Raw genomic sequence first — 24768 nt, 5'->3', positions numbered from 1 at the left:
TGGATAATGCCAACACATATCCAAACCTTTAGTATTACTTGTTAATCGAAAAAGTTAATGCTTACCAATATAACAAATACTCCTATCCAAAACTTTGGTATTATAAACTTGTATTGGAATTTTTGTAATTTTGACTTTGGTATTATAAACAAAATATTATAAACAAAATGCTATATTTTTCTTTTATTAATTCCATCAAAAGACCAAAAGGTGAAAAACTCAACTAAATATAGGAAACCATTTCCTTTTTATATAATTGGAAAATTAAATTAAATAGAGAGACTATCTTGTCATATCTTTTAATGCTAGTAATGTTAATTAATGACAAATTAAGTAATTTAGCAGTGGTGAAAAAACGAGGGTATCATTAATGGTAGTGGTATAATACAACAATCAATTCAATTTCACCTCAAATTCAACTTTTTTCAATTTTTTCATAAAATAATTCAGTCATTCCAACGTGGATAAATGCGTATTTACGATATCGAACAACTAATAAATTTATCGAAGTTGACTTGTTTGTGTAAGACAAGTTGTTGTTGGACTTAAATTTATTGAATTAAATAACATAGCATCGGCGGCTTCTTCTCTATTAAACACCAAACATGCAATTTCGATTTTAATTGTGTAAACCTACGCTTGTTTAATTACTATTGAACGATAATCCTTGTAAATTTTTCACTAGTGTAAATGATTCAAATTATTCATGTGTAAGTGATTCAATCTATTATCACACGAAATATTGGTATGTACGGTTTTATTAAACAATTTTAATGAAAAATAATGCATCTTAGTCCTGCCATAAATGGGATGTTTCTTCGTACTAGTATAATGTTAATGAAAATTATACTAGTATATTAAGTGAAGAGATATAAAAAAGGCCGGGGGATAAAATAAGGAGAAAAAGTAAGAAAAAGTAAATGTGTTTGTTTTTTTCCTAGAAAGTGAAATGAAATGACTCATATGGAATGGTTCGAAAATGAATACGACTTGCTCATAGTGGGACGATTAAAAGAGGACTCACTTATAGTTAGATCGCTGTGAAAAATAATTTCACATTAAAATGATTAAAAATCATTATTAACATTTTTATATGAGATGTGATTGAAAATGTTTAAAACTTTAGTTTAATTGTCAATTTATTATGATTCTACCTAACTTTAATTGAGCGAAAAGGCAAATCATGTTCGAATATTTTACCTTTAATTTCACAACTAGTTATACATCTTTTGCATGCTGAATCAAAGTGGGAGTCGAGTTTCACATTTTGTAAAGAGTTACCGGTCATTTAAATTAGCTCATATCATTCACCAAGACATGCATGCTATGCTATGTTATGCTACCAAATACTAATAGTATAGAAATTAGAAATAATACTTATATCTACATTATTTTTGTGAAAATTGGGTATTATAAAATATACATACTTGTCCGATTTTATATTATTTTCACCTTAAAACGTGAATGTAAAAATCGATCACACAAAGAGTAGAGTATAATTTTTAATGATATTTTTTATGAATGGAATTGATATTTATAGAAGGTCGTGTAGTATTTGGCATTCTTCTCGAAATGACTTTGTGCATGTCAATGCCATGAATTATAAATTAAATTAATAATAAATGTCTCATAATTTTCTTAACCTTTGACACCGTAGATCAAAAAATTGCAAAGTTTAAAAATTAATTTAACTAAAAATCAATACTATCTTATGTTAAGATCATCCACAACTTAATCCTAGATGAATAATCTTATAGTAATAATAATTAGTCATGGTCACTCTCTCCAACTAAAATAAGCCCGCGACTTAATCTTAAATGGATAAGACGTCATGACAACCGAACAACACCTAACTAATAAGTTGTAATACAGGCAAAGTGGTCATAGATTCACAAAAATACATGGTGAAATCAGAATTAAGAATTCGTTTCTACACAAAAATCAGTTAGAAAGAATTGACTGACTAATTTCTATACTAGAAGCCAACCAAATCAAGGAAGAAAATTGACTAATATTAACACAAGTGAGTCAAACGACTATATACCAACATATGATTCAGGTAACAGAATCTGTCAAAATTGCCACCACATACATCACACATTCAATCTAACGAGGGCTGCCCCGTCCTCTTCCCTGTTGGCGATAGCCTTCTCCACCACTGCTGAAATGATCCCAGAAGCTACTATCATCATCACCCCTCGCAGAGAACCGACCACCTCTGAAGTTTCCACGACCCCTCAAGTTTTCAACATGAAACCCTCCCCTTTGAGAGCTAACACGACCCCTCCCGCTGCCAACTGCATAGAAAATGTCAGGATCAGTTTATCAAGTATCACATGCATAGAACTGTGGAAATGAAAAGTTGATGGCTCTGGGCTCACCTCGAGATGTGCTTCTCTTCATCTCCACAGTAGCTTGATGGCCCCCGATAGTTATAGGAGAAGCCTGAAATGTAAACAATTGACATTAAACATAGACTATGAAGATCATCTAATGTTCATATCATGAATTCCCAGAAGTTATTATGACAATATGATACGTCACGTATTGGAGAGCTAAACAAAAGTTGAGCATCGAAACCAACTTTTCTTTGACAAAATTTCCAATCTATATACGAATGTGCATTCAAAGCATTCAGAGGTAACAACAAGAGAATGCATATACTTCAGCAACATTTGAAACAGTGAACAGCTTGGACAAAATATGTAGGGGTATAATGATTATAGGTGAAATAGAAAATAAAAGTAAGCAACATTTTGCATCAACATAAAGCATACTGACTATTGAACCTGATTCATGTCCATCCAATGTACTCATTTATCGGAGGAAAAACAAATCACTGTTTTCAACTCATAGGTGCAACTCCTGATTACAGCAATGGCGGCAGAATGGGAATTATGATTATTCTATATAGTTATAACATCGACAATGCTTGAAATCACTAATCAATCTTTAAGCTTTTGAAATGAGATGAAATAAGATTGAGAAGTTTCAATAGTCCTGGTATCTGTTCTGCTGCTAAACGCTAAACACAGAACAAAACAATTCGGATGCTATAAATCATGGTAATAAAATCAATTGAACAAGCATTGCCGGGAAAATGATTGATATGCTATGCTAGGTCTGAATTGCATGATTCTCATGGAATAAGATGGCTCAAAACCTCAATCTCTAGGGCGTGAGATTTAGGAAGGCAATTGCAAGGAAAATGTAGCAGAAAGAATTAAACGGTGCCATTGTGGTCCAGGACTAAAATTACATTCTGAAGGTTTGGGGGAACATGAATAACTGGAAGAAAAGGGAAGAAAAAAAGTTAAAATAGTTTCCATATTAGCAAGGCATAAAACAGAACTGTCTGCAATCTCATCATAGAGAAGGTAATCTTTGCACCAACTAGAATGTGTATTTCAAATATAAGATCTTCAATATCCAACAAAGCTAACTTGCTTGAAATTTAAGGACTTAAAATTTGAACTTAAGAACATCAAGGAGGCTGGTTTTTGGAAGACCAATAGCTTTGTCAAGAACGAAGGACAAACTTTGGTAGCCTGTTAACAATAAAAAGAGCGCATACCTTGATTGCACTCTGCATGGAGCTGAACTCTAGAAACTCAACAAAGCCAAAACAGAATCTTTGTAGCTGCAAAGATAGGAATTATAGCATTATACACAAAGTGTCCAGCAGATGCAAAATGGACTTCCAAGGGTAAGAAACACCACGTATGCAAGATACTTCATGTAATAACAAACTTTTTTAACATCAGTGTTAGCTTAAAAGGAAAGAACAATGCAGTAGAAACCTACAGTATGATTAACCACTAACCTCGTTCCTGCGGACATGGACCCCACTTTGCTTAATAGGTCCAAATTTTGCAAATTCAGCTTCAAGCTGATCAACAGTTACATTTAGAGGCAAATTCCGGATGTATATAGAATGACCTTCAACTGTAAGAAACAAGCGCACACAAATTTAATATGATTTGTCAAATAAGGGCACAAGTATAAGAATTGGCATATGTTCAACTGTTAGCTTCAATCATAGAGGTCTTTGCTTCCTTAAGTTTTCCTATTGAATGTTGTAAAATACCACCAAAAAAGGTAAAATACCACCAAAAAAGATAAAATACCTTCATCATGGGCATAATCGGTTTCTGGGGCATTAACAGTTGCACGGTTCTTTGATGCTTCAGAAACTGAAGCCTCAGCAACAGGAATACTTGATTGCTTCTCAGTATTTGTAGAAGCTACTCTTGCTGCAGGAGGAGTATACACTTTGGTAGGTCCCTTCTTTGTTTGAGCACCAACTATTGAAGCATTTGATATTTTTGGGAAATCCTCTGGGTATGCAGAACTAATTGGTTCTTCTGCCACCACAGTTTCTCTAGGGTGACTAGCTGCGCTCTCATCAGTCACTTGGTCATTCTCTTTCTTCTTAGCAATCTTAATTTCCGCTGCATAAGTTATATTTTCTTTTTTGGGGGGATCAATCACTTGTGCAGGTTCTGAAAACAAATTGGCAAAGATTAGAAAGCCATCCTGGAAAGACATCTGCTCAGAGATTTTACAACGAGAAGTGCTGACCTGGATCTTGTGTCAAAGCACTTGATGGGGTGTCATGAGCTACAGTAGCCATCTCTGATAGACCATCTGATGTAGTCTCCTCCACATACCTAAAAACATCGTTTAAAACATAGTATCCTGTGTCTTGAGGAGCAAGGAAAAATGTTTGCACAAACTTCCTTCTCATGTTGTCCTTTCCCGTCAAGCAGCCAGTCACAAGGACCATGACACCCTCAAAAGAATCCTGAGAATCAGCAGATTTAATCTCTGTCTTGTAGTTGATGTAGTCCAAGTTACATATCTCGTCATTTATGCACTGGTAAAGAACAAGACTACAGCATTAACTTTATTAAACCTCCCATAATGATTAGAAGCTAAACTTGTGAATAATGGTGAGGTTATCTTGGTTGATCAAAAGAAGGGGCATGAGTCATAGCAATTAAGGTATGTGCAAAATAAAGTACACAAAGCTTAGGCTTAAGGGAGATACAAGGAAACTGAACAAGTATCTCGTATTAACTGCAGTGCAGTGCAGAAAAGTCGAGAAGTAAAATCTCTAAAAGTACTTATAGATACATCACTTGCATAGAAAAATGAATAAGGATGTAATCATGCAATCTCAGGTATGTAGATATCATAAAGGCTGGTAAAAAATAAAAGAATTGAATGACAGTCAAGTTTTTGGATGAGAATGTTTATGGTCATCCTTAAGAAAATTACCACTTTACAAATAAAAAATAATGTAAATTTCAGTTTCTTCTTTGATGACATTCATCAATGTATAGAACATTATATAATGAAGTAATAAACTAAGCTGAACTTTGCATAGATAATGGAGTACAAGTAACTTTTAAAAATGGGTTATTCCAAGAAAAGTTCATAAAGATTTTCAATCTTTATATAATCAGAGTTTTCTCATATGAACAGGATTAAATTTAATTATTATAAAGCTCTGTCAAAATATGTTTATTGTGAAATTACTATAACTAAAAGATGAAACCAACGAAAGAGCAATAATACAAAAAAATTCTAACACCACTTGGAAAAGAAACAAACACTAAGGTGGTGTTCAGTTTACTACATAAAATAGTACCAAGAAATGATCTAAGATTGAGTTGTGAGATTATTTTAGTTGGAGGAGGTCGGTTATGACTAATTATCACATGATTATTCATCTATGATTGAGTTGTGTGATTCAATCTCACAAACCAAACACACTACATATTTAATCCCGAGATACAATCTTGCAAACCTAACAACCCCTACAGGTCATATTCATCTCAACTAATTATTGATAACTCAATTCGTCTCTAAGAATTTTTTATAGTCATACTATAGTATACTCCATAAAGTTCTAGTTCAATATAAACAAATTTATATTATGATGAAATCTCTTTGTTTTTATATAATCATTTATTACATTACATTACTTTTCTGATTCTCATTTCCTCAGATACTCTTTTCTGAATTATTATTGAAAAAAAAAGACGGGATTTCAGTGGATGTTGATGGTTATCATGGTTTATCTATTGTTGGTGAAACTTTAGAAACAATACCTACTTATGCAAATTTTTATATAAACCATAATGCTTGAATAATAAAGTTTTTTTAAATGCGATAAAGAAATGATGCAGTGCCTTATCTTAATGTTGCAAGTTCATGCTATTGCTATATGGTAAAATTTCAAATCATGACATACAGGCATAAAAAAGATTTCAAGCATACTTAATTTTTACACAGCAGGCCATCTGGCCGTAGAGTAAACTTTGATAAAGTAAACTGCACATACTCACAAGTAATGGAAATGAAAGAAAACTGGACTCACGTTACAGGTTGTCACAGTTCTCATGAGACCATTAAGATCCTGCCGACTCAAAATACTTGTATCTCGGTAAAATAGGTAAACCTGCTGAGGAGAATGATGGAGTAAAGTGTAATACTGCTGAATAAAAGAATGTGCAACCCCTTCAGCACTCGGACCTTGTTGCACAGGATGCTCACTTTGTGTGGCCATTCCTAAGGAGGGTTCCAAAAATGAATAGTAAGGGAAAAATCACCTTGGAAATATACCATTTAAGGTTATCATGAGGTGTTTACTGAATCAGAAGCGAATGGGACAGATATTGGCAATAACTAAAACCCAAATAAACTCCTAACCAAATAATCATCATTAAGTACAGGCGGAATACCACATTCTAGACTCTAGTGCAACAAAACAGAAAAATCAATATCAAGATTCAAAACAGAAAACAAGAAATAGTGTAAACAAAAAAAATCTACATAAACTGAAAGGAATACAAACGAAGATCACATTCTTAAAAACCATCATAGCTATATTTCTTGGGCATACCATAACCCCTAATTGCACCTCCACAAATTTGGCGCTATATTTCTCAGCTTCCACATAAATCTCACAGTAACGCACAATTTTACTGATTCAACCAACAGATCAAAACGCGAAGAATAATCAAAAGCAAAACACAATTAAACAAGTAGAGAGCTTATTAAGAAAATCTCACAATGAAACAAGTAGTACAAATTCTTGATCAATCGAAAAAGTGCGAGCAATAATGTTGATATTTTCCAGTTATGATGTTGCAAAAAGGAGCTAGCATGATCGAATTCGGTGGATAAATCGGTGTTTACCTGAGTGAAGGAACTTGATTTGGGAGTAGAGGCGAAATGAGTAAGGCGGGAAGGAGTTTTCAACACAATGGAGAGAGAAGTGAGGATGCAGCAGTATAGTGTTATGGGAGATTCAATTCTTTATATAATTTGGTTTTCATTTTTTATTGACGCACAACTTATTAGCTATGAAATTAACTGCAATTATAGATATTTAATATGATTCCAATAATATGAGTTCACTACTCTAGTCTACTAATTAACAGTATAGATATTTAATCTAAATTACGTGATTACTAAATATTTAATCTAAATTACATTCTTATAAGGCCGGATTACACAATTATTTACAGTGACTATTGATATTATTTCACTGGATTATAATATTAACAAATTAATTATATATTCATGTACTCGTTTTAATAACAGGAATTTTAATAATTATTTAGTAATAAAAAATTAATTGGATATGAATAACTGTTATTATTATTTAATTGGATGATTGGATGATAACATTAAGAAATTAATTACAGTAGTTATTTTTATAATTTAGAATTTTAAGATTATTTAGTAATAAAAAAATAATTGGATGCGAATGACTATTATTATTCTATTGGAAGATAACATTTATAAATTAAGTTAATACATATGCAGTCATTTATAACTTAGAATATAAGAATTATTTAGTAATGAAAAATAATTGGATGTAAATAACTACTAATATTCCGTTGGATAATAAAGTTTTGAAATTAAGTTAATTCACATGCATTTGTTTATATAACTTATAATTTTAAAGGTGAATTAATAATAAAATACTTGGATGCAAATGAATATCGTATTTCACTGGATGGATGATAACACTAAGAAATTAATTATATATGCATGTAGTCATTTTTATAACTTGGAATTACAATAATTATTTAGTAATTGGATGTGAATGACTATTATTATTTTATTTGATGATAACACTAAAAAATTAAATATATATGCATGTAGTCGTTTTTCTAACTTGGAATTATAATAACTATATTTAGTAATTGGACGTAAATGACTATTATTATATCATTGATGATAACAATAAGAAATTAAATATATACATGCAGTCGTTTATATAACTTATAAGTTTAAAGTTGAATTGATAATTAAATAATTGGACGCGAATGAATATGATTATTTCATATTTTGTTAATTATAATATTAAAAAATTAATAATATAAGTATGTAGTCGTTTTTAAAATTTGAATGTTTAGTAGTTGTTTAGTAATAAAAAAATAATTGAATGTGAATGACTATTATTATTCCATTAGATAATAACATTAAAAAACTAAATATATACACGCGCAGTCGTTTTAATAATTTAAAAATTTATAGATGATTTAATAATATGATAATTGAATGTAAATTGCAATAATCATTTTGTATTTGTTTAATGATAGCACTAAAAAAATTAATTGTATATATATTAAGTTATTTTTATTGGTTGTATTTTTATATAATATCTTTATTAGTTATATATGCTAGTCATTTCTTCATCCGAAAATTAAATATTGTAAAATAATGTGATATCAAATATAATAAAATTTTGTCTTAAGAAATATAAGTGGGCCCAAAGCTAGAGGGCATTGAGTAGGATTGAGCCCAAATTGTTGGTCAAATAGCCCATTTTACCGGGAAAATTTGAATAACAACAAAATATTCCCTTCCACAATTTCAAGCTTCTTTTCATTTTCATCTTCCTTCTAAGAAAAATCTACGCCAAACCTCCCCAATCCCTAACCCTAATTCTCCAATTCACCGTCAAATTCAATGGAGATCGCCATCGTTTCCGACGCGATTTCATCGATCGCTCACTCAGCGCAGTCGCTAGGCTTTTCGAGCCTCCTCCTCAATCGCCCGCACAACGTTCTTTCCCTCCACGACACGTCACCGGATCAATCATCGCAATCGCAATCGCCGCCTCCGTTCCAAATCTCGGCTGCTTCTCCGCCGCCCACGCGGACGCTCACGAGGCGGCGGCTCCGGAGATCCCGCCGCGTGAAGCGGAAGATCACGGCTGATGATGGCGGCGATTTCGGAAACGAGGATGCGCGTTTTGTTTTCGGTGGTGATGGAGGGGATTTCAATAATGGTGGTGGATATTTTGGGGGAGGTGGCGGTGGGGGTGGGGGCAAGGGGTGGAATTTTGGTGGCTACGGAGGGGCTGATTGGGAAGAGTATCCGAATAATTCGATACATGATCCGGCGTTTGATGTTGTTTATGAGGTATTGTGTTGGATTGCAATGTCGAATTGCTTGCATTTTGCGGTGAAGAAGGTGGTTAAGTTGGTTGCTGATGGTTTTGGTGATCGGGAAAAGCTACAAATGCAATTGACTCCGGTCTGCTAGACGATTGAAATGAATATGCATTGCATTAAATAAGTTTAGGTGGTTTAGTTTTCTGTAATTGGTGTAAATAATGGTGTGTATATATTTATCTAATTGCCTTTGGTGAAAGGTTGTTGAATCATAATTTGCTATTTATGCAATTTCTACAAACTATTGATTTAGAGATTGTTTATTTGGAATAATATAGCAGGGCATGTCTCAGTCACGATTGTCGACAGACCTAGATGAGCTTGACTATTGTTTTAATATAGCATTTTTAGAAACTTATTCAATCCTTTGGTAGTAGAGTTTTGAAAAGATTCAATTTTGTTGCTGGCTTTAGTCATGATGAGTTCCTTATTTCGACTGAGTTTTGCACTTTTGCTTGGATGTTGGCTGTAGATTGGTGTAGGATTCATGAAAAGGTGATTCACATTGTAGGAGGATATTCTATTTGTTGATCTGGCTACACCTGAATATGTAAACGAAACTATGATTTGCTGGGAGATTGAGGGTTTTGTTTGTGTTACTGAATCTTGGGATTATTTTGTAAATTGTGGTCAAGAGGTTGTTAGACTTTGTGACAAAATGTTAACATTTGATAGTTCTTTCCCGTGGATATTGCACGTCTTTGCAGATACTATGCTATCTATAATTGGTACATCTAGCGCAGTTAAAGTTTGAATAAGATCCAATAGATGCTTGGGTTAGACACTCTTTAAGTAGACGGTATTATGCTACTGGGTATTGCTCCAAGATCAGACTGGAAGTCTTTATCTGTTTACATTATTTTGTCATGATGTATTTACTATTTACTGGATCTCACTACTTCTTGATACTGTATGTGGTTTGAATTCTTTCATCATTTTGTACAAGAGAATTAACTAAATCCTTAGATTTGTATCTTAATGGTGTTGGCCTTCACTATTTTATCAATTACGAAAACCAATTACTCTGGGAGGTTCATATCAAGTTCTTTCCTTAGGCTGAACTCTTAAGGCTTTTTATGTGTATAGTTTGCCTACTCCAAGATTTGATAACTTTATGATTTGTTTATCTTCAGTTAGATGTTGGCTAATGATATTGTATTGTCTGTAGACTGAATAGGCTACTAATGACTATATACATGAAGAGAAAGATGAGCGAAGAAAATGTGTTTCCAGTTACATGACTGACTTGCTTTTTGCCAAGAAGAAGGGTATGTTATCTGATACGGACTTAATGTCTCACATCGGTCGTAAGAGCAACCGGTGTGGAGTTTATGGACTTAATGAGTTCTCTCTCCTAAGAGGCTAGTCTTTTGGGATGAGTTCTCTTGATTGCTCTTGAACATTATCCTTTTCGTAACTTTTCTGTTTTTATGGTATAGTTTTTTGTATTTAGTAGGGATTAGTGATAAAGTATCTTCTAATCAAGTGAGTTACAAAGTACTCCTTCCGTCCCACAAGAATATGCACTATTTCCTTTTTTAGTCCGTCCAACAAAAATACGTACTTTCTAATTTTAGAAACTCTTTTCTCTCAAGGTGGGACCCATTTTCCACTAACAATACTTTAATTACTTTTTCTCTCTACCTCTCTCTTACTCTACCATTTTTGCATCAAAACCCGTGCTGAACCCAAAGTGCATATTCTTTTGGGATGGAGGGAGTATTATTTTTGATTGGCTTGTCACTTCACTATAGAACATTAGAACTAGCTGTAGAAGTAGAAAAGCTCATCAATTTGATGAAGAAAAGGGTTCAGAATGATCAATTTGATGACTGTTTCAGTTCTTGTTTATTATAAACATGATATAGCATCCATAGAAATGGGTTGCGAACTTGCACAATGTCTGAATCTGGAGAGAAAAGCTTACTTGAACTACAGGGCATAGGAGGAAATCCTATCCATGATTAGAGATGATTAGATTAGTTAATTGATTAGAATATGAAATGTTTGATACGGAGTACTAGTATTTTTATAACCAGTTTTCTCCAAAAACAAAAAGTAGGAATAATGTTGATTGATGACCCACTGTCTTAGGAAATAATTAATAGTATTATGCAGATGAAGCTTCGAGCAGTTGGGAATATCTTTTGATTAATGACACTAAATTTCAGGAATAAGCTTTGGCATTTTGGAACTTGCTTGCATATGGTTGGCCCTATATATGGCCCCACTTAGATTTTCATTTGATGCATCATCTCAGGTTCATGCATCTCCCCTTTATGTGTCCCATTATTTTATTCCAATATTAATAAATCCATGTTGTAGTAAGGTTTTCAACTAGGAATTATTAATCCCTGTTTGTATCACCCATCCTTCACATACATCATGATCTTTTATTAAGCATTATTTTTCTTTATACATGATGCTAATGTGATAATTGTGGCCTTCCATCTTTGTGCTACACTTCTATGAAATATAGTTGTCCATGTTCAGATTTTAGTGATTGCTGGATTTGTTAGCCCTGCATATGACTCATTCTTGGTTTGGTAAACATTATACATTCCTCTTGAAACTTTGATGAACATCCAACTGCTTTTTTGAAACTGTAACGAATAATGTAACCGGCAATATCATTGTTGTCCCTTACACCCCTATTCAGTTTTATCAGCTTAAGCAGGTAATGGCCCTGTTTTTGGTATATGGATATCTCATGCTCTCATTTTCCAGAAAAGATGTTGAAGTTAGCAGTGGCAGATTGGACTATTTTGACAGCTTTGAAGTCTGGTAAATTTATTCAAATTTATCGTTGAAAGTTTGTTGGGTTCATATAACATTATGCAGGTATTCTTGGTATATATTTCAAAGTTTGTGTTGATATATTTTGTTTACTTATTTATTGCCAAATAGTCCCCTTGGTGCATGAATGGAGTGCCTTTCTATGCTTGCGGTGTCACTTTCCTTGCAAAGATGTGAATTTTATTTTTACCCACACCAAAAGTCTAAGTGAGACTGGAATACTTTTTTTTGTTGAGATTGGAAGTCTTTTTCTTTGAAATTTAGTTGTTCGCTTAAACTCTCTTTAAATATGTAGAGGCAGCTGCTTCTTCTATAGCTTTCTGTATGATTAAGTATAAATTTCTAGACCAAAATTAATAGTACTATTGATTTTAGATTTGGATACGAAAATCCACGTCATACTACGACTCTTACCCTGATCCTTTTGATTTTATTTTATGCTATTTTATGGGTATAAGTAACATAAAAATAGTGAAGCCGTCGTGTGTTCTCATTAAGTAAAATTGGAATAATAATTTTGGAAAAGTGCTTGCCACGCTCTTTCAAATTTATTAAGTGTATATTTATGTGCTCATAATGAATGATTGGAGCCTACCATCAATTAAGGGAATGGCACATTTATTTATTCAAGGAGTCGCGTCATTTTTGTTTTTTGAACTATATGATTTGAATTAGTGATTTGACTGTAGATTGTATGCTTATGTTAGCAGCATTATTCGAATTATAAAGCACACATTTCGTCCCCATTCAACCGTCATCGTGTACTATATTATTTATATAAGGCAGCCACTAGATTCTCTAGATATATAAAATTGTTACATGGTATAATCTCAAGAAACACTATTATTGATACCTCTATTTTTGCACAAAATTCGTCCATGCTCCTATCAATAATTTATTAAGGATGACTAATTGGTAAATGCCATGAATTCGATTTGGAATATTGTTGAATTAAACAATCAAGAGCACACACATAACACACTCAATATATAGTAATAACACCTTAATTGGAAAAGTTTGTACATTGAAAAAGGAAGCATAAAGCGTCAAATCTCGCACAAACACAACATAAGTAACATAACATGCATAGTTTTTATTTAGGGTAAGTTTATTACTCCCTTAGGATTGATCCATCTAGAAGAAAATATTGCTTTGTCCTAGTGCAACAAACTCATCCAACCATCCATCAACCAAGCCAACCGGCTCATCCAACTCGAACCGGGCTGAGAACATGGGCGGCTCGGGTGTCTGAGGATGAGTCGGCTCCAACCCTAAGAAGCTTTCCAAGCTCGACAGCTCATCCTTGATCGCCTGAGACTCTATACTCTCGAAGCTGTAGGTTTCCTCTGGGCTCAGCACAATTGGCTGCTCCGGAGCAGCAACGCATAGCCTCTTGGGCGGTGGTTGCTCCGGTGGCATTGGTGGCTGATCACGATGGTCGGGAAAGTTGAGCTTGGCCTTGTTGCCTCGGATGCGCCTAGCCGCTCTATCATAGGCTCGGGCGGCCTCCTCCTGCGAGTTGAACGTTCCGAGCCACTCCCTAATTCCCTTCTTCGGGTCACGGATTTCAGCTGCCCATTTTCCCCATGGCCTCTGCCTTATGCCTCTATATTGGCTCTTCTTAGGCTTCACATTGCCTTTCTCACCCTTTTTACACTTCTCTACATAAACATAAAATTTATTTAAAATTATAAAAGCTATATAGTGAAATTGAAGCTCTATGCTAGTTTGCTCTCACCAATTCAGCAATTCCCTACTTATTTACTTGGTGCAATTCATGATTTCATTCACATTAATTGTTGCAACATTTAATTAGTTAGCACAAGTTTATGACTTTAAAAAGAATTGTAACAACACAATCACAAAGTTACATATTCAAAACCAGTTTTTAGTAAATAAATTAAAAATAAAAAACACAAAGTTCTAACCTTTAGTGATAGAGGATAGTTTGGGTTGTTTTGGGACATCATCATTTGAAGAATCGAAGCCCCAAAGCTCAGAAATGGTATCAATCTGAGCCCAGAATTCATCTGGACTTAGTTTGCCTTTTTTCTTGACGATTGGATCATCTGAAATTATTGAACCTCCACACATCTTTTCACGTATTCCTTCAACCAGAGAGAGAGAGAGATGGAGAGAGGAGGAATGAATTCTCTAGATTTATAGAGGTTAGGTTGGCTATGATTATAATTATAAAAAAATGAGAGGACACATGATAAAAATTTAAAACTAAATTGCTATTTAATTTTTTGGAAGTTTGTGATCTTACGGTGGAGATTGGGCAGGCCAGATTTCGATGGTTGGATATTAGGTGATGTGGGCCCTTGCGTGATGTCAGCAGTTGGATTTGTTAACTTTTATTTTTATTTCTATTTTTCTTTAAATCCTTGCAAGTTGGTACTAGGAAGTCACAAGGAAAAAAGTTTTAGTAGTAGTACTATATTGGAATCTAGGTTCGATTTTATTTCAGTGTTTTAATAAATTGGGTTTTACTAAAAAAATATTTATACTCCTTTCAAAGAAAAAAGTACTACTAATAATTATTTTAGGATTATTGAGGAAAATTGGAGATGGGGTAGCATTATGTTTTGATTGGATCAATCAAGTTATAAAAAGTTGGTGTTGGTGGTGTTATATACTCCTATAGTTTTGATATCATATAGTAGTAGTGTATAAAAATTCCCAATAGACTCCTCTTATTTCCCTTTATTTATAGGTTTAGCATTATAAATTAAACAATTATAGTGACATGCAAAATAATCCATCAATTTTTTCTTGGGTTGGATTTAAAGATTTTTAAATTTTTTTTTCTTTTGTAATGCTATATGATTTACAATATTTCAATTAATTCACGGATCAAAAGGCTCAAAAGTTAAGAAAAAGTTTATCATGTTTTTCGAAAATGAAAATCTCCTATAGTTTTACTATTTCGTCAGTTCAAGTTAGAAAGGAATCCTTACTTTTAAACACGTTCTATTGAAAGCGTTCGTTATTTTTTGGACGCACATATTAAAGAAAGCCGTATTTTACGCTTAAAGTAGTACTATTACTCTACTGACACGATTCCCTTTTTCCGTTTTGAAAGATTCCGTATATTTTATGAATTATTAATAGTGAGACGATCCAAAATTAATACTGTACTCAATTGAAATACATAGAGCTTACTATTATTTTTGGAATATTGATCTTTATCATGTGCAATGTACTGCTACCATCATGTACAGTTTATTTTATGAATTACCATTAATAATAAGACTATCCAAAAATAAATATCAGCTCTTGAAATACTTATATAGGCTTATTATTTTTGGAATATTGATCTTTATCATGTGCAATGTACTACTGCTTTTATTGAGTGACAAAAAATAAAAACAAACAGCAACAGCGTAAGAAAGATAATTATTGAGTGACAAAAAAAAGAGCATAATGAGGAAAACTGCTTTTATTTGTTAGTAGTCCATACAAAAATTTCAGAAGCCACCTTACTAATAGCTATATCATGTTGTATACTCCCTCCTTCTCCCATTGGCAGTCATGACCGGGCACATGTTTTATGTAAAGAAAAGTTGGTTGAAAAAGTTAGTGGAATGTAGAACCCACTTTTTTATATTGGTTTTATAATAAAATGTGAGTGAAGTGAGTTAGTGGAATGTGGGACCTACTACCATTTATGGTAAAAATGAAGTGTGACTCTTAATTGGGGACGGACCGAAATGGAAAAGTGTGACTCTTAATCGGGGACGGAGGGAGTATATGATACTATATTTATGGTATTTTAATAATTAAAATATAATTAAATTCATTTATCATTTTATTCAAAGAAGGGAATATTTTAGATTTGCAATGTTTTAAATATCCATAATAAGTCTAATGCTAGGAATATACCTATGTATTTGGTATTTGTTGTATACTTCATCCGTCCCATAAAGATTGTCCTATTTTTTTATTTCGGTCCGTCCCACAAAGTTTGTCTCATTTCACTTTTTACCATTTTTGGTAATGGACCCTATATAAAAGTAGGACCCACATTCCACTAACTTTTTCAACTCACTTTTCATTACATTTCTTAAAACCCGTGCCCGGTCAAAATGGGACAATCTTTATGAGACGGAGGGAGTATTACTTATACCACTAATTAATTCATTATGGGCTGGCCTATTTCTCTGAAGCCCAATTGTGGCCCGACCCAACTCAGTTTTTGATCCGGCCCATTTATTTGACACATGTTTTAAGAGGCGGCGTAGAACCTTCGTAATTTATTGAGTCGACATCTAATCTTTCTATGGAAAGTGGAGATAGAATCGAACGATATTACCAACTTGCTCAAAGATAATATTGTGTGATTAAAAAAGAATTCAATTTCAAATTTTCCTTCCAAATGGGCTTTAAGAAATCGAGAAATTGCTCAATTTGTTGATCAAGATCTTCGACTTTTAGCTTCATAATTACAAGATCACGAACATATCCACCTTAATAGTTTGCTAGCAACACAATAAAATATTACGACTACTCAATCGCATCAATATCCCATGTATTCAACCAAATCGTAAACATATTAGTACTACAGGGCAAATTATTTAAAAAAATTATGAATTTGGATTAATATTTAGTTGAAATTACAATTTTAAATCTCTAACTGTTAAAATAATGAATTTTAATATTTTTTCAATACAGTCAGCCAATAAATTGAAGTAAGCCAGCAGTTTGAAAAATGAGTACGCCAAATTAATAACATAGTAAAAATAGAAAATAAGAATATTTCGTCATGTCAAGATTGAGATACGCCTTAATTTGACCAATTTTTTTTATAAAATTTTTCCAGCATTTATAATATCTACTACAAAATATATTAAAATATTTTTTATTGATAAGGATCGGATTAAAGATTTTGATTGATAATCATCGGTTTGAAAGCGCATAGTTAATACTCTTTTTGTGTAACGTTGAAAGATGATCTTGCATTGATTGTGAGCAAGAAATTAATATTAGAAATTGCGTTTTATCTTCTTTAAATTATTGAAAAGGTACAAATATAACTGTACCAAATTATTAATATCCACATTTGCAACAAGTTGACGACCCTTGATTATTGAATTTTGGTGTCCAAGTTATAATAATTCAATATACGCATATACAAAAACCAATAAATGGAGTAGTAAGTAATATGGTACGGGCCCAGATGTGAGCACTTAGCCGGCCCAAGAGAGTAGAGAGCCAGACCCATCCATCGAGCCCAACAAGAGTACGAGTACGAAGAGTGCAAGGCCCCAACGCAAGACGAAGCCGCCAGAACGCAACCAACTTTGTCCGTCATTAGAATATTTTCCTATTATTTTTGCGTTATTATTAATTATTTTTGTCTAAGAGTCCAGCGCATTTATAAGCTCTCATTTCCGGATTTTCTTAGTTGATTATTTTTCAGATTGCAGAAGAGACTCGAACCAATCCTAGGGTCCTTAGTATAAATAGAGGCTTGTCATTCTTTTCTCGTTATTAGAAATAACATAAGCCTTTAAAATTTCCGTCTTTTACTTATAGTGCAAGAAACAAATCCTAGAAAACCAACCGCTTCGTCGACCGGGCCGACTCCCACTACGGCAACCCGCCACCCAACCTCCGATCCCTCATCGCCGGTCAATCCGTTGAGGGTTAACAGCACCATGTTAATTAATATTTAAATATTTACATGTTTAACAATAGAAATATGCAATAATAACTTGAGATCATTTCTCCAAAACGCATCACATAAATTAAATACTAGGAATCTAGGATCTACTAGCGCGTAATGGTTTAATCTAACATTAATTAACATGAATTTTCAATAATTCACAATATAAAATATGAATTTTTATTTGAGAAATATTATCAATAAAAAAATCCATTACATAAAGAAATATGAGTAGACCATTGTTTAGGAATTTTACATTTACATTAGAATTTATTTTTTAATGAGTACACTGCAAACAAAATAATTACTAAAACTCTCATTAGATATAGGAAAAATGAACAAACAGAGGAGATAGCTAGGAACGAAGTTACACAAAATTTTAAATACTATTATGAGAATATTATTCAGCGAAAAGAAAAAAATTAAAACTCAAAAATGCATAATAATATATCTAACTCAAAACGGTGATATTTTCCACTTCTCCACTCCATAAACATAAAGTAAACAAATATTCGATGCTAAATATAAAAAAAAATCATCTTAACTAGTTGAATGACATCAAATCCTCTTAGAAAAGAAAAAACCATATATATTCAACAAATATTAACAACAAGATTAATTATGGAAAGAACAAAGCCTTAGGCACTTTGATCATGATGAAATACATTATAGTACACATATATAGCTAGTTACAAAAATAAGCCTCCAAATTAAGTAAAACAATACATAGATACATACATACATACACACATACACCTATAGAGTTGTAATTAAAGGCGATACATTCTCCTTCCCTCCATCACAAGCACCCCTCCATATTTCTTGGCAGCTTGGTTGCTGTCAATGGTCTTTGGAATTGGAGGTGCACCGAAATTTCTCCGTGGATTCTGCACCAAATCGCGCTCCATTCGCCTCATGCGGCTGTACATCTCCTCCATCATAACGAACTCTTGAGCAATCTTCTTGAGGTTTTCTTGATGATGGGCCATGTTTGATAAGACAAGTAGTACTAGTATTTGTGTGTGTGTTTTAATTTGTTGATGAAAATGGAGAGGAAATGAGAGAGTTATTTATAGGGATAGGAGGGCTCTTGGAATCCCATCTTTTTAAAAATAGTGTTAATTCCTACGTAGTTAAAGGCTGCGTGTGATGCACGATATAAACTTAAACATAAATATGGAGTACTAATTTTACATGAGAATAAGAAACATGGATAAATTAATATGATGATATATATGAATCATGCATAATCAAATACATTAAATTTATTTTATATAGTGTTTTGTTAGGGTGAGACGACACTTTTAACACAAAACTATGCATGACTAAATCTCATCCATTGGATAAAAAAAAATGAAAAACTAAAATTTATAATAGTAGTAATACAACTATACAACAATATTTATTTTAACTTTAATAAGTAAATTAAATTAAAGATATACAGACAATTAGTGGCTGTAGCTATATAGATTTTTAGTTATGGAATAAATTTAGTTACAATTGAATCGCAAATGAGATATTTTACTTAGATGTAACTTGCCTATAGCCTTAGCGTAATGATTGTTATTCTTCTCCCCTTTCATTTACATTAATTTATTCAAATATACTTATGTGATTCCAACTGAGATTAAACTATACTTGTGTAACATATAAACAAAGCTTAGTAAAAACCATATAAAAACGCCACGATTGATATCTTGATCAATACTCTTAATTAGATCGTTTAAAAGTTTGAAAGTGATTCCATTTTATATTATTTTAATCTTTTGAGCACTATTTAAATAGATTAATTAAGCTAAAGAAGAATCCAATCTTCATAAAAGAAATTTCAAATAATTGAGACTCGTAGGTTGGCCGGTCGAACAAGAAATCTGCCTACGTGGAAAAGCAGTGTACATCAATTTACATGCTGATTTTTTTTTATTTAAATAATGATAAAAAAAAAGAACTTACCTAACTGCGTGCATTTTCTTTTCTAGAGTTTGGCCCAAATCTAGGATTTAAGCTGCTTTGTTTAAATTATAAAAATAGTCCTTAAGTAAAGTGAAAGACATATAAGTATAAAATATACAATTGTGGTGTTTTAGACTTTACAAATTCTCTGCTCTTTTTCATTGCTTTCCTTCCTTTTTTTCACATCATGAAAATATTTATTTTTCATATGTTTCTGGCGATCATCTGATAAAATCACAGGAGTGAGGGAGTTGATAACGACCCAGTCCAATAAGGTTCAACTTGAATTCGATTTATTAAAATATATCTAAATGTGAATAAGAATCTGATCTGCTACATTGGAGCCTGAACTCGACCTATACACAACACAATTCAGTTAACTAAACAATATAAGTTATTGAAAAAAAAACAATATAATATGAGTTAACATACACGATAACAACCCAATAACGATTCAAAACCCGATTTACATGATCAAAATCTCATATTACACGATTACAATTTGATAAGTATTACACTATTAAACTCGATTTTCATTTACTTTTACTGTAAGACTATTTTGTAAGTATGTTATACATTCCATTAGTAACTCATTCACATTTTATTATAAAATCAATATATTTAAATAGTATCCATATTACATTAATTTTTTATATTTATATTGTATATTTCTTAAATTCGAGCCAAATCAAAGTGGGACACATATTTACAGACGGATGGAATATTAAATTGCACGAATAAGTAATAACATCGGAGATTTAACACATAAAAAGGAAAATTTCTTTTAATTTTATACTTTTATAAAAATTAAGTCTATAGCATCACCAGAACAAAACAAAATATATCACAAAATTCATTTCTAGTTTTTGTTGCACAGATTCAAAAGTCACAACTAATTAAAATTCAAGAACTATAACTAAATAATATTTTCAAAAGAGTATCAATCTTACTTGTCATGCATTTAATTCCTCAAACTAGAATCCAAATGAATAAATAAGCTGAAAACTTAGAATTAACTTAGAATTGACTCCATTTTCCGATTAATTTGAAAAAATAAATATCTTTTGATGTATTAAAGGGTAAAACTTATTGCAGCACTATGACAGGTTCTTGTAATATAGACAGGAAATCTCTAATACATTTATGCATCGGTGATATAAATGGCAATTTCTTTGGAGAAAGAAATCAGTAGATTTGATGAAGAATATTGTGGTTGTAACTTGCATAGTGAAAAAGCAAGCTTTTATTCAAGATCAGTGTTATTCTTTTGTTCCAGGCTAATTTTGATGATATAGTGTTGAGCACACTGCATTTCACATGCTGGACCAGGTACATTTAATTAGAACAATGAATTTTAATTTCTGATAAAGCTGAGAGTTTTGTAAAAATTAAATGTCTTTTTCCTAGTCCTTTTATTGGTCAATATTGTAGAACAAGTTTATCACTGAAAATAAATAAAATTTGGACCCAGCAGCTTCTACCCCGTATATATATTTTCAAGAATCACATTCTTTTCACAAATTTAGTGACAACTTTTGATTATTGATACGTACACATGAGGTATTAATTGCACGTCAAATACGTACAGGTTACTATATAAAACACCAAAATTATTGATAATGTTTAAAAATCGAATTTGCACTGTGATTTTTTGGCAATTAATTTCTAAAATTCTGGACAAAAATTACTGTGCAATTATATACTAAATCCTTATTTCGTTAACCGGAATACCAAGAAAAAAACACCAATACAATAGTAATCCTTAATTGCTGAAAGGGTCATAAATAATTAGGTTAACTCTGGTATAAAAGATTCAGATGCTGGATTGACTAATTGACTTGGAATTGATTCCATTTTCCAATTAACTACGATTCTTTTTAATCCAACAGACCAACAATTAGGCACTGGAAAAAGAATATATACGAAAAAAGAACATTCTTATTATTCACACTCGATCTTGGGAATATTTTTGTGGGAAATCTGGTGTATAATTTCTAAAGAGGCTTGGAATTTGTGAGACCAAATCAAAATATATTTGAAGTTTTGTGTGAAGCACACCTAGCCGCTCAAAGCTAATTAATATCCCCACCTCGCAAAATTATTATTATTAGATATCTCAAAATGTAGTTTAATTTCATAATTTCTTATTGGAGTATGTGTGAAAATTGAAAGTGGATTCTATCTTGGGACAGACTGAAATAATTATAATTCAAGGCGTGCGAAATGGAGAAAATATCTACATAACCAATATAGTTAGAATATCCTGAGGCCCAAGGCTTAAATTTAAATTCATATATCTATAAAAAAAATATCCTTCAACTTTCTGTGATTGAGTACGGACACATATACCTCAAATTAATTAATGTACACGTTATACGTGAACGAACACGTAAAAAATGTGGCTAGAAACATTACGTTTCAAAAAAATTAAATTGGTCCATCTAACTAAATTTGGGGATAATTGAAATTAAGTTAATAACATAAAAGTCTACATGGACGACTACTAGTACCACACCCTTAACTCAATTGAATGCATAAGCACGGATACATTTGAGTACTTGAATTGCATATGCTAATTAAACACTACATTTTGCATAGATTTTCATTGAATTACTCATTAATGATGTACATTTACACACACACACACAAAAACATAAACCACAAGATTATTTCTATAAGACATAAAACGCAGTAAAACCAGATTTGTGTGTTTTGTGTTTCATTATAGCTGATGATAGAGACTTGATGATATGAAGGTGGAGCAACATAACATGTAAGAGATTGTTGAGGTTTGTAAGGATAGCGGCAGATAACTTTAGATTCTTGTGGCTTTTCTCGCGTTGCGGGTGAAGCTTCACGCCCGACAAGTCTCCCCTCTCGTTCATCGCCTTCCTTGCCAAACATCGCCTTTGTGTCTTCGTGAGATGCCATTTTTAACCTAAGTAGTGTGTGTATTTAATTTAATCATAGCTATTGGAATTGGTGATTGAATTACTCCAATTTATTGGAGAGGGTTTCAATGGAAAGGATGATACATACCAAAAAAAAATAAAAAATAAAGGACTTATTTAAGAAGGGAGAGAGAAAATGAGAGAGAGAGCTCGAAAAATCAAATTGAGTGTCCAAACCGAACCGAAAAATCAAAAATCAAATTAAATCGAAAAAACTAAAATTATGTGAGATTTCAAAAATCTGAAAAACCTAAAACCGTAAACCCAAATAAAACATACATCACCATAATATAATATATAATATAGTATATTATATTATGTTATATATATTCTATATATATTTTTTATATTATGAGTATTATATTATATACTATATGTATATAATATTAGATTATATCTTATATATATAGTATTAAATTAATAGAATATATATACATAATATTATATTAAAATAGTAGTAATTCGGTTTTCAGATTCTTTCTCATCCCTATTTGAGACATGGACAGTCGGTAAGAATCAATTTAACCTTGGAAGATTCGATTTAGTCCAAATTTATATTTCTCCACTCACTATTGTATGTTTACTAATTTACTCCACTTGATAAGAGAATCGTTTGAACGGAATTGCAAGTCTTCATACGTGCATATATTAGTTCCATTAAAAATGAAACATTTTTCTTTTTTGGTTGTCCCATTAAAAATGAAACGTTTCCTAAAATAGAAACAATTCTATTTCTACTTTTTCATCTCTCTGACTTTACTCTCTCTTCATTAACTCACAAAACAACAATACATAAAATCTCGTGCCGATTCCCAAATGTTGCATTTTAAGTGGGACGGAGGGAGTATATTCCACCAAGAAAACAAACGAATCATAATTGATATAGTTAATTAAAGAGATATACGAACAAATTTGGACTAAAAATAAGTATTTTCTTCTCCCAATAAATATGAAACATTTGATTTCCGATAAGGGATTTAATACAATGTTGTTTTATGAATTAATGAGGAGAAAGTATAGTAAGTCAGAAGAAAAAATAGAGATAGTGTTATTTTTATTTTAGGAAACATTTCATTTTTAATAGGACAACTTTAAAAAGAAAATGTTTCATTTTTAATGGGACAGAAGAAGTATATAGTAACAACTAACAATAATGTACATATAATGTACAATTACTTTTAAACCAAAATTGAGGGTGTAAAGAAAAACATAATTTAGGAAATAATTGTCTATTAAATCTTGATATTCTTTTGTTTTTATGGGACGCTTTCGTTTGCCTCCAATAATTTTAGTTAGGATACTGCGACTGAAGACATTTTCTAAAACAATATATTTAGAAATACAAAGAAAACGTCTTTAATTGATTAAAGAATTGTCCTTAAGCATTCAGTTTTAAGCAACATTCATTGAAGCAGGGAATGTAATTTGGTACTACAATAAAATATAAAAAATCACATTACACTATAAACATATATATATACTATAGTTTTTACTTTTAATTAATATACACAACTTATCAACCTTACTGGTATTGACCCTTTCCATTTGTACATGCAAACCATCTTTTATAAATTGGAGTAATTCATAAATGCAATATACTATCAATTACAATATCAATGAAATACAAGCTTGGTTTATAATATGTTAGTATGTCGATAGATTTTTAAGAAATGATTAGTCAATATATATTCATAATTTTTTCAAATAGTGCAACCACTACTATATAGTAAAAAATTACTCCCATAGTAATTACTAGTAATAGGTTTATTTAATCATATTTATTACAGAAATGAATATGCACGATCACTTCTATATATATTCATAATTCTTTCAAAAAATGGTACTCCAGTTATAATTATTTAACTTAATCATCCATTGATCTTGATTGATTGTGTAATTACAGTGGTCAATCATCTTTTCA

The 24768-nt window shown here is 31.9% G+C and overlaps 3 protein-coding genes across 3 annotated transcripts; 1 reads left to right on the top strand and 2 right to left on the bottom strand.

Annotated features, from left to right (window-relative positions):
- Positions 1-1882: 1882 nt before the first annotated feature.
- LOC125197409 (nuclear transport factor 2-like) lies at positions 1883-7288 on the bottom strand. The gene is made up of 8 exons (XM_048096147.2): positions 7207-7288; positions 6386-6576; positions 4582-4876; positions 4128-4502; positions 3824-3945; positions 3575-3640; positions 2382-2445; positions 1883-2297 (listed from the first exon to the last, which is right to left on the bottom strand). Exons 2-8 carry the CDS (start codon positions 6572-6574, stop codon positions 2107-2109), a joined length of 1302 nt encoding a protein of 433 aa, XP_047952104.1. The 5' UTR covers positions 6575-6576; positions 7207-7288; the 3' UTR covers positions 1883-2106.
- Positions 7289-8878: 1590 nt separating this feature from the next.
- Positions 8879-9731, top strand: LOC148927124 (glycine-rich protein). Its single transcript, XM_089057234.1, has one exon. It carries the CDS (start codon positions 8992-8994, stop codon positions 9568-9570), a length of 579 nt encoding a protein of 192 aa, XP_088913360.1. The 5' UTR covers positions 8879-8991; the 3' UTR covers positions 9571-9731.
- A 3518-nt stretch (positions 9732-13249) lies between these two features.
- LOC125192972 (ethylene-responsive transcription factor RAP2-3) lies at positions 13250-14423 on the bottom strand. The gene is made up of 2 exons (XM_048090658.2): positions 14204-14423; positions 13250-13936 (listed from the first exon to the last, which is right to left on the bottom strand). The coding sequence occupies exons 1-2, from the start codon at positions 14367-14369 to the stop codon at positions 13410-13412; spliced, it is 693 nt and encodes a 230-aa protein (XP_047946615.1). The 5' UTR covers positions 14370-14423; the 3' UTR covers positions 13250-13409.
- Positions 14424-24768: the final 10345 nt, after the last annotated feature.

Source organism: Salvia hispanica, chromosome 4, assembly GCF_029641045.1.
Source record: "Salvia hispanica isolate PSC_SH4W2 chromosome 4, Shi_PSC_v1, whole genome shotgun sequence".
NCBI classification, from domain to species: Eukaryota; Viridiplantae; Streptophyta; class Magnoliopsida; order Lamiales; family Lamiaceae; genus Salvia; species Salvia hispanica.
Note: the sequence above shows the minus strand (reverse complement) of the source record. Positions and strands in the feature narration are given on the sequence as shown.

Excerpts from the sequence above, each read along its gene's own strand:
- LOC125197409 (XM_048096147.2), bottom strand. The coding sequence starts at position 6,574 with ATGGCCACACAAAGTGAGCATCCTGTGCAACAAGGTCCGAGTGCTGAA. Across the intron at positions 2,446-3,574 it reads CCATGCAGAGTGCAATCAAG|GCTTCTCCTATAACTATCGG; the intron begins GTATGCGCTCTT and ends TTTACATTTCAG. Across the intron at positions 2,298-2,381 it reads GAAGAGAAGCACATCTCGAG|TTGGCAGCGGGAGGGGTCGT; the intron begins GTGAGCCCAGAG and ends TTTTCTATGCAG.
- LOC148927124 (XM_089057234.1), top strand. The coding sequence starts at position 8,992 with ATGGAGATCGCCATCGTTTCCGACGCGATTTCATCGATCGCTCACTCA.
- LOC125192972 (XM_048090658.2), bottom strand. The coding sequence starts at position 14,369 with ATGTGTGGAGGTTCAATAATTTCAGATGATCCAATCGTCAAGAAAAAA. Across the intron at positions 13,937-14,203 it reads ACTATCCTCTATCACTAAAG|AGAAGTGTAAAAAGGGTGAG; the intron begins GTTAGAACTTTG and ends ATGTTTATGTAG.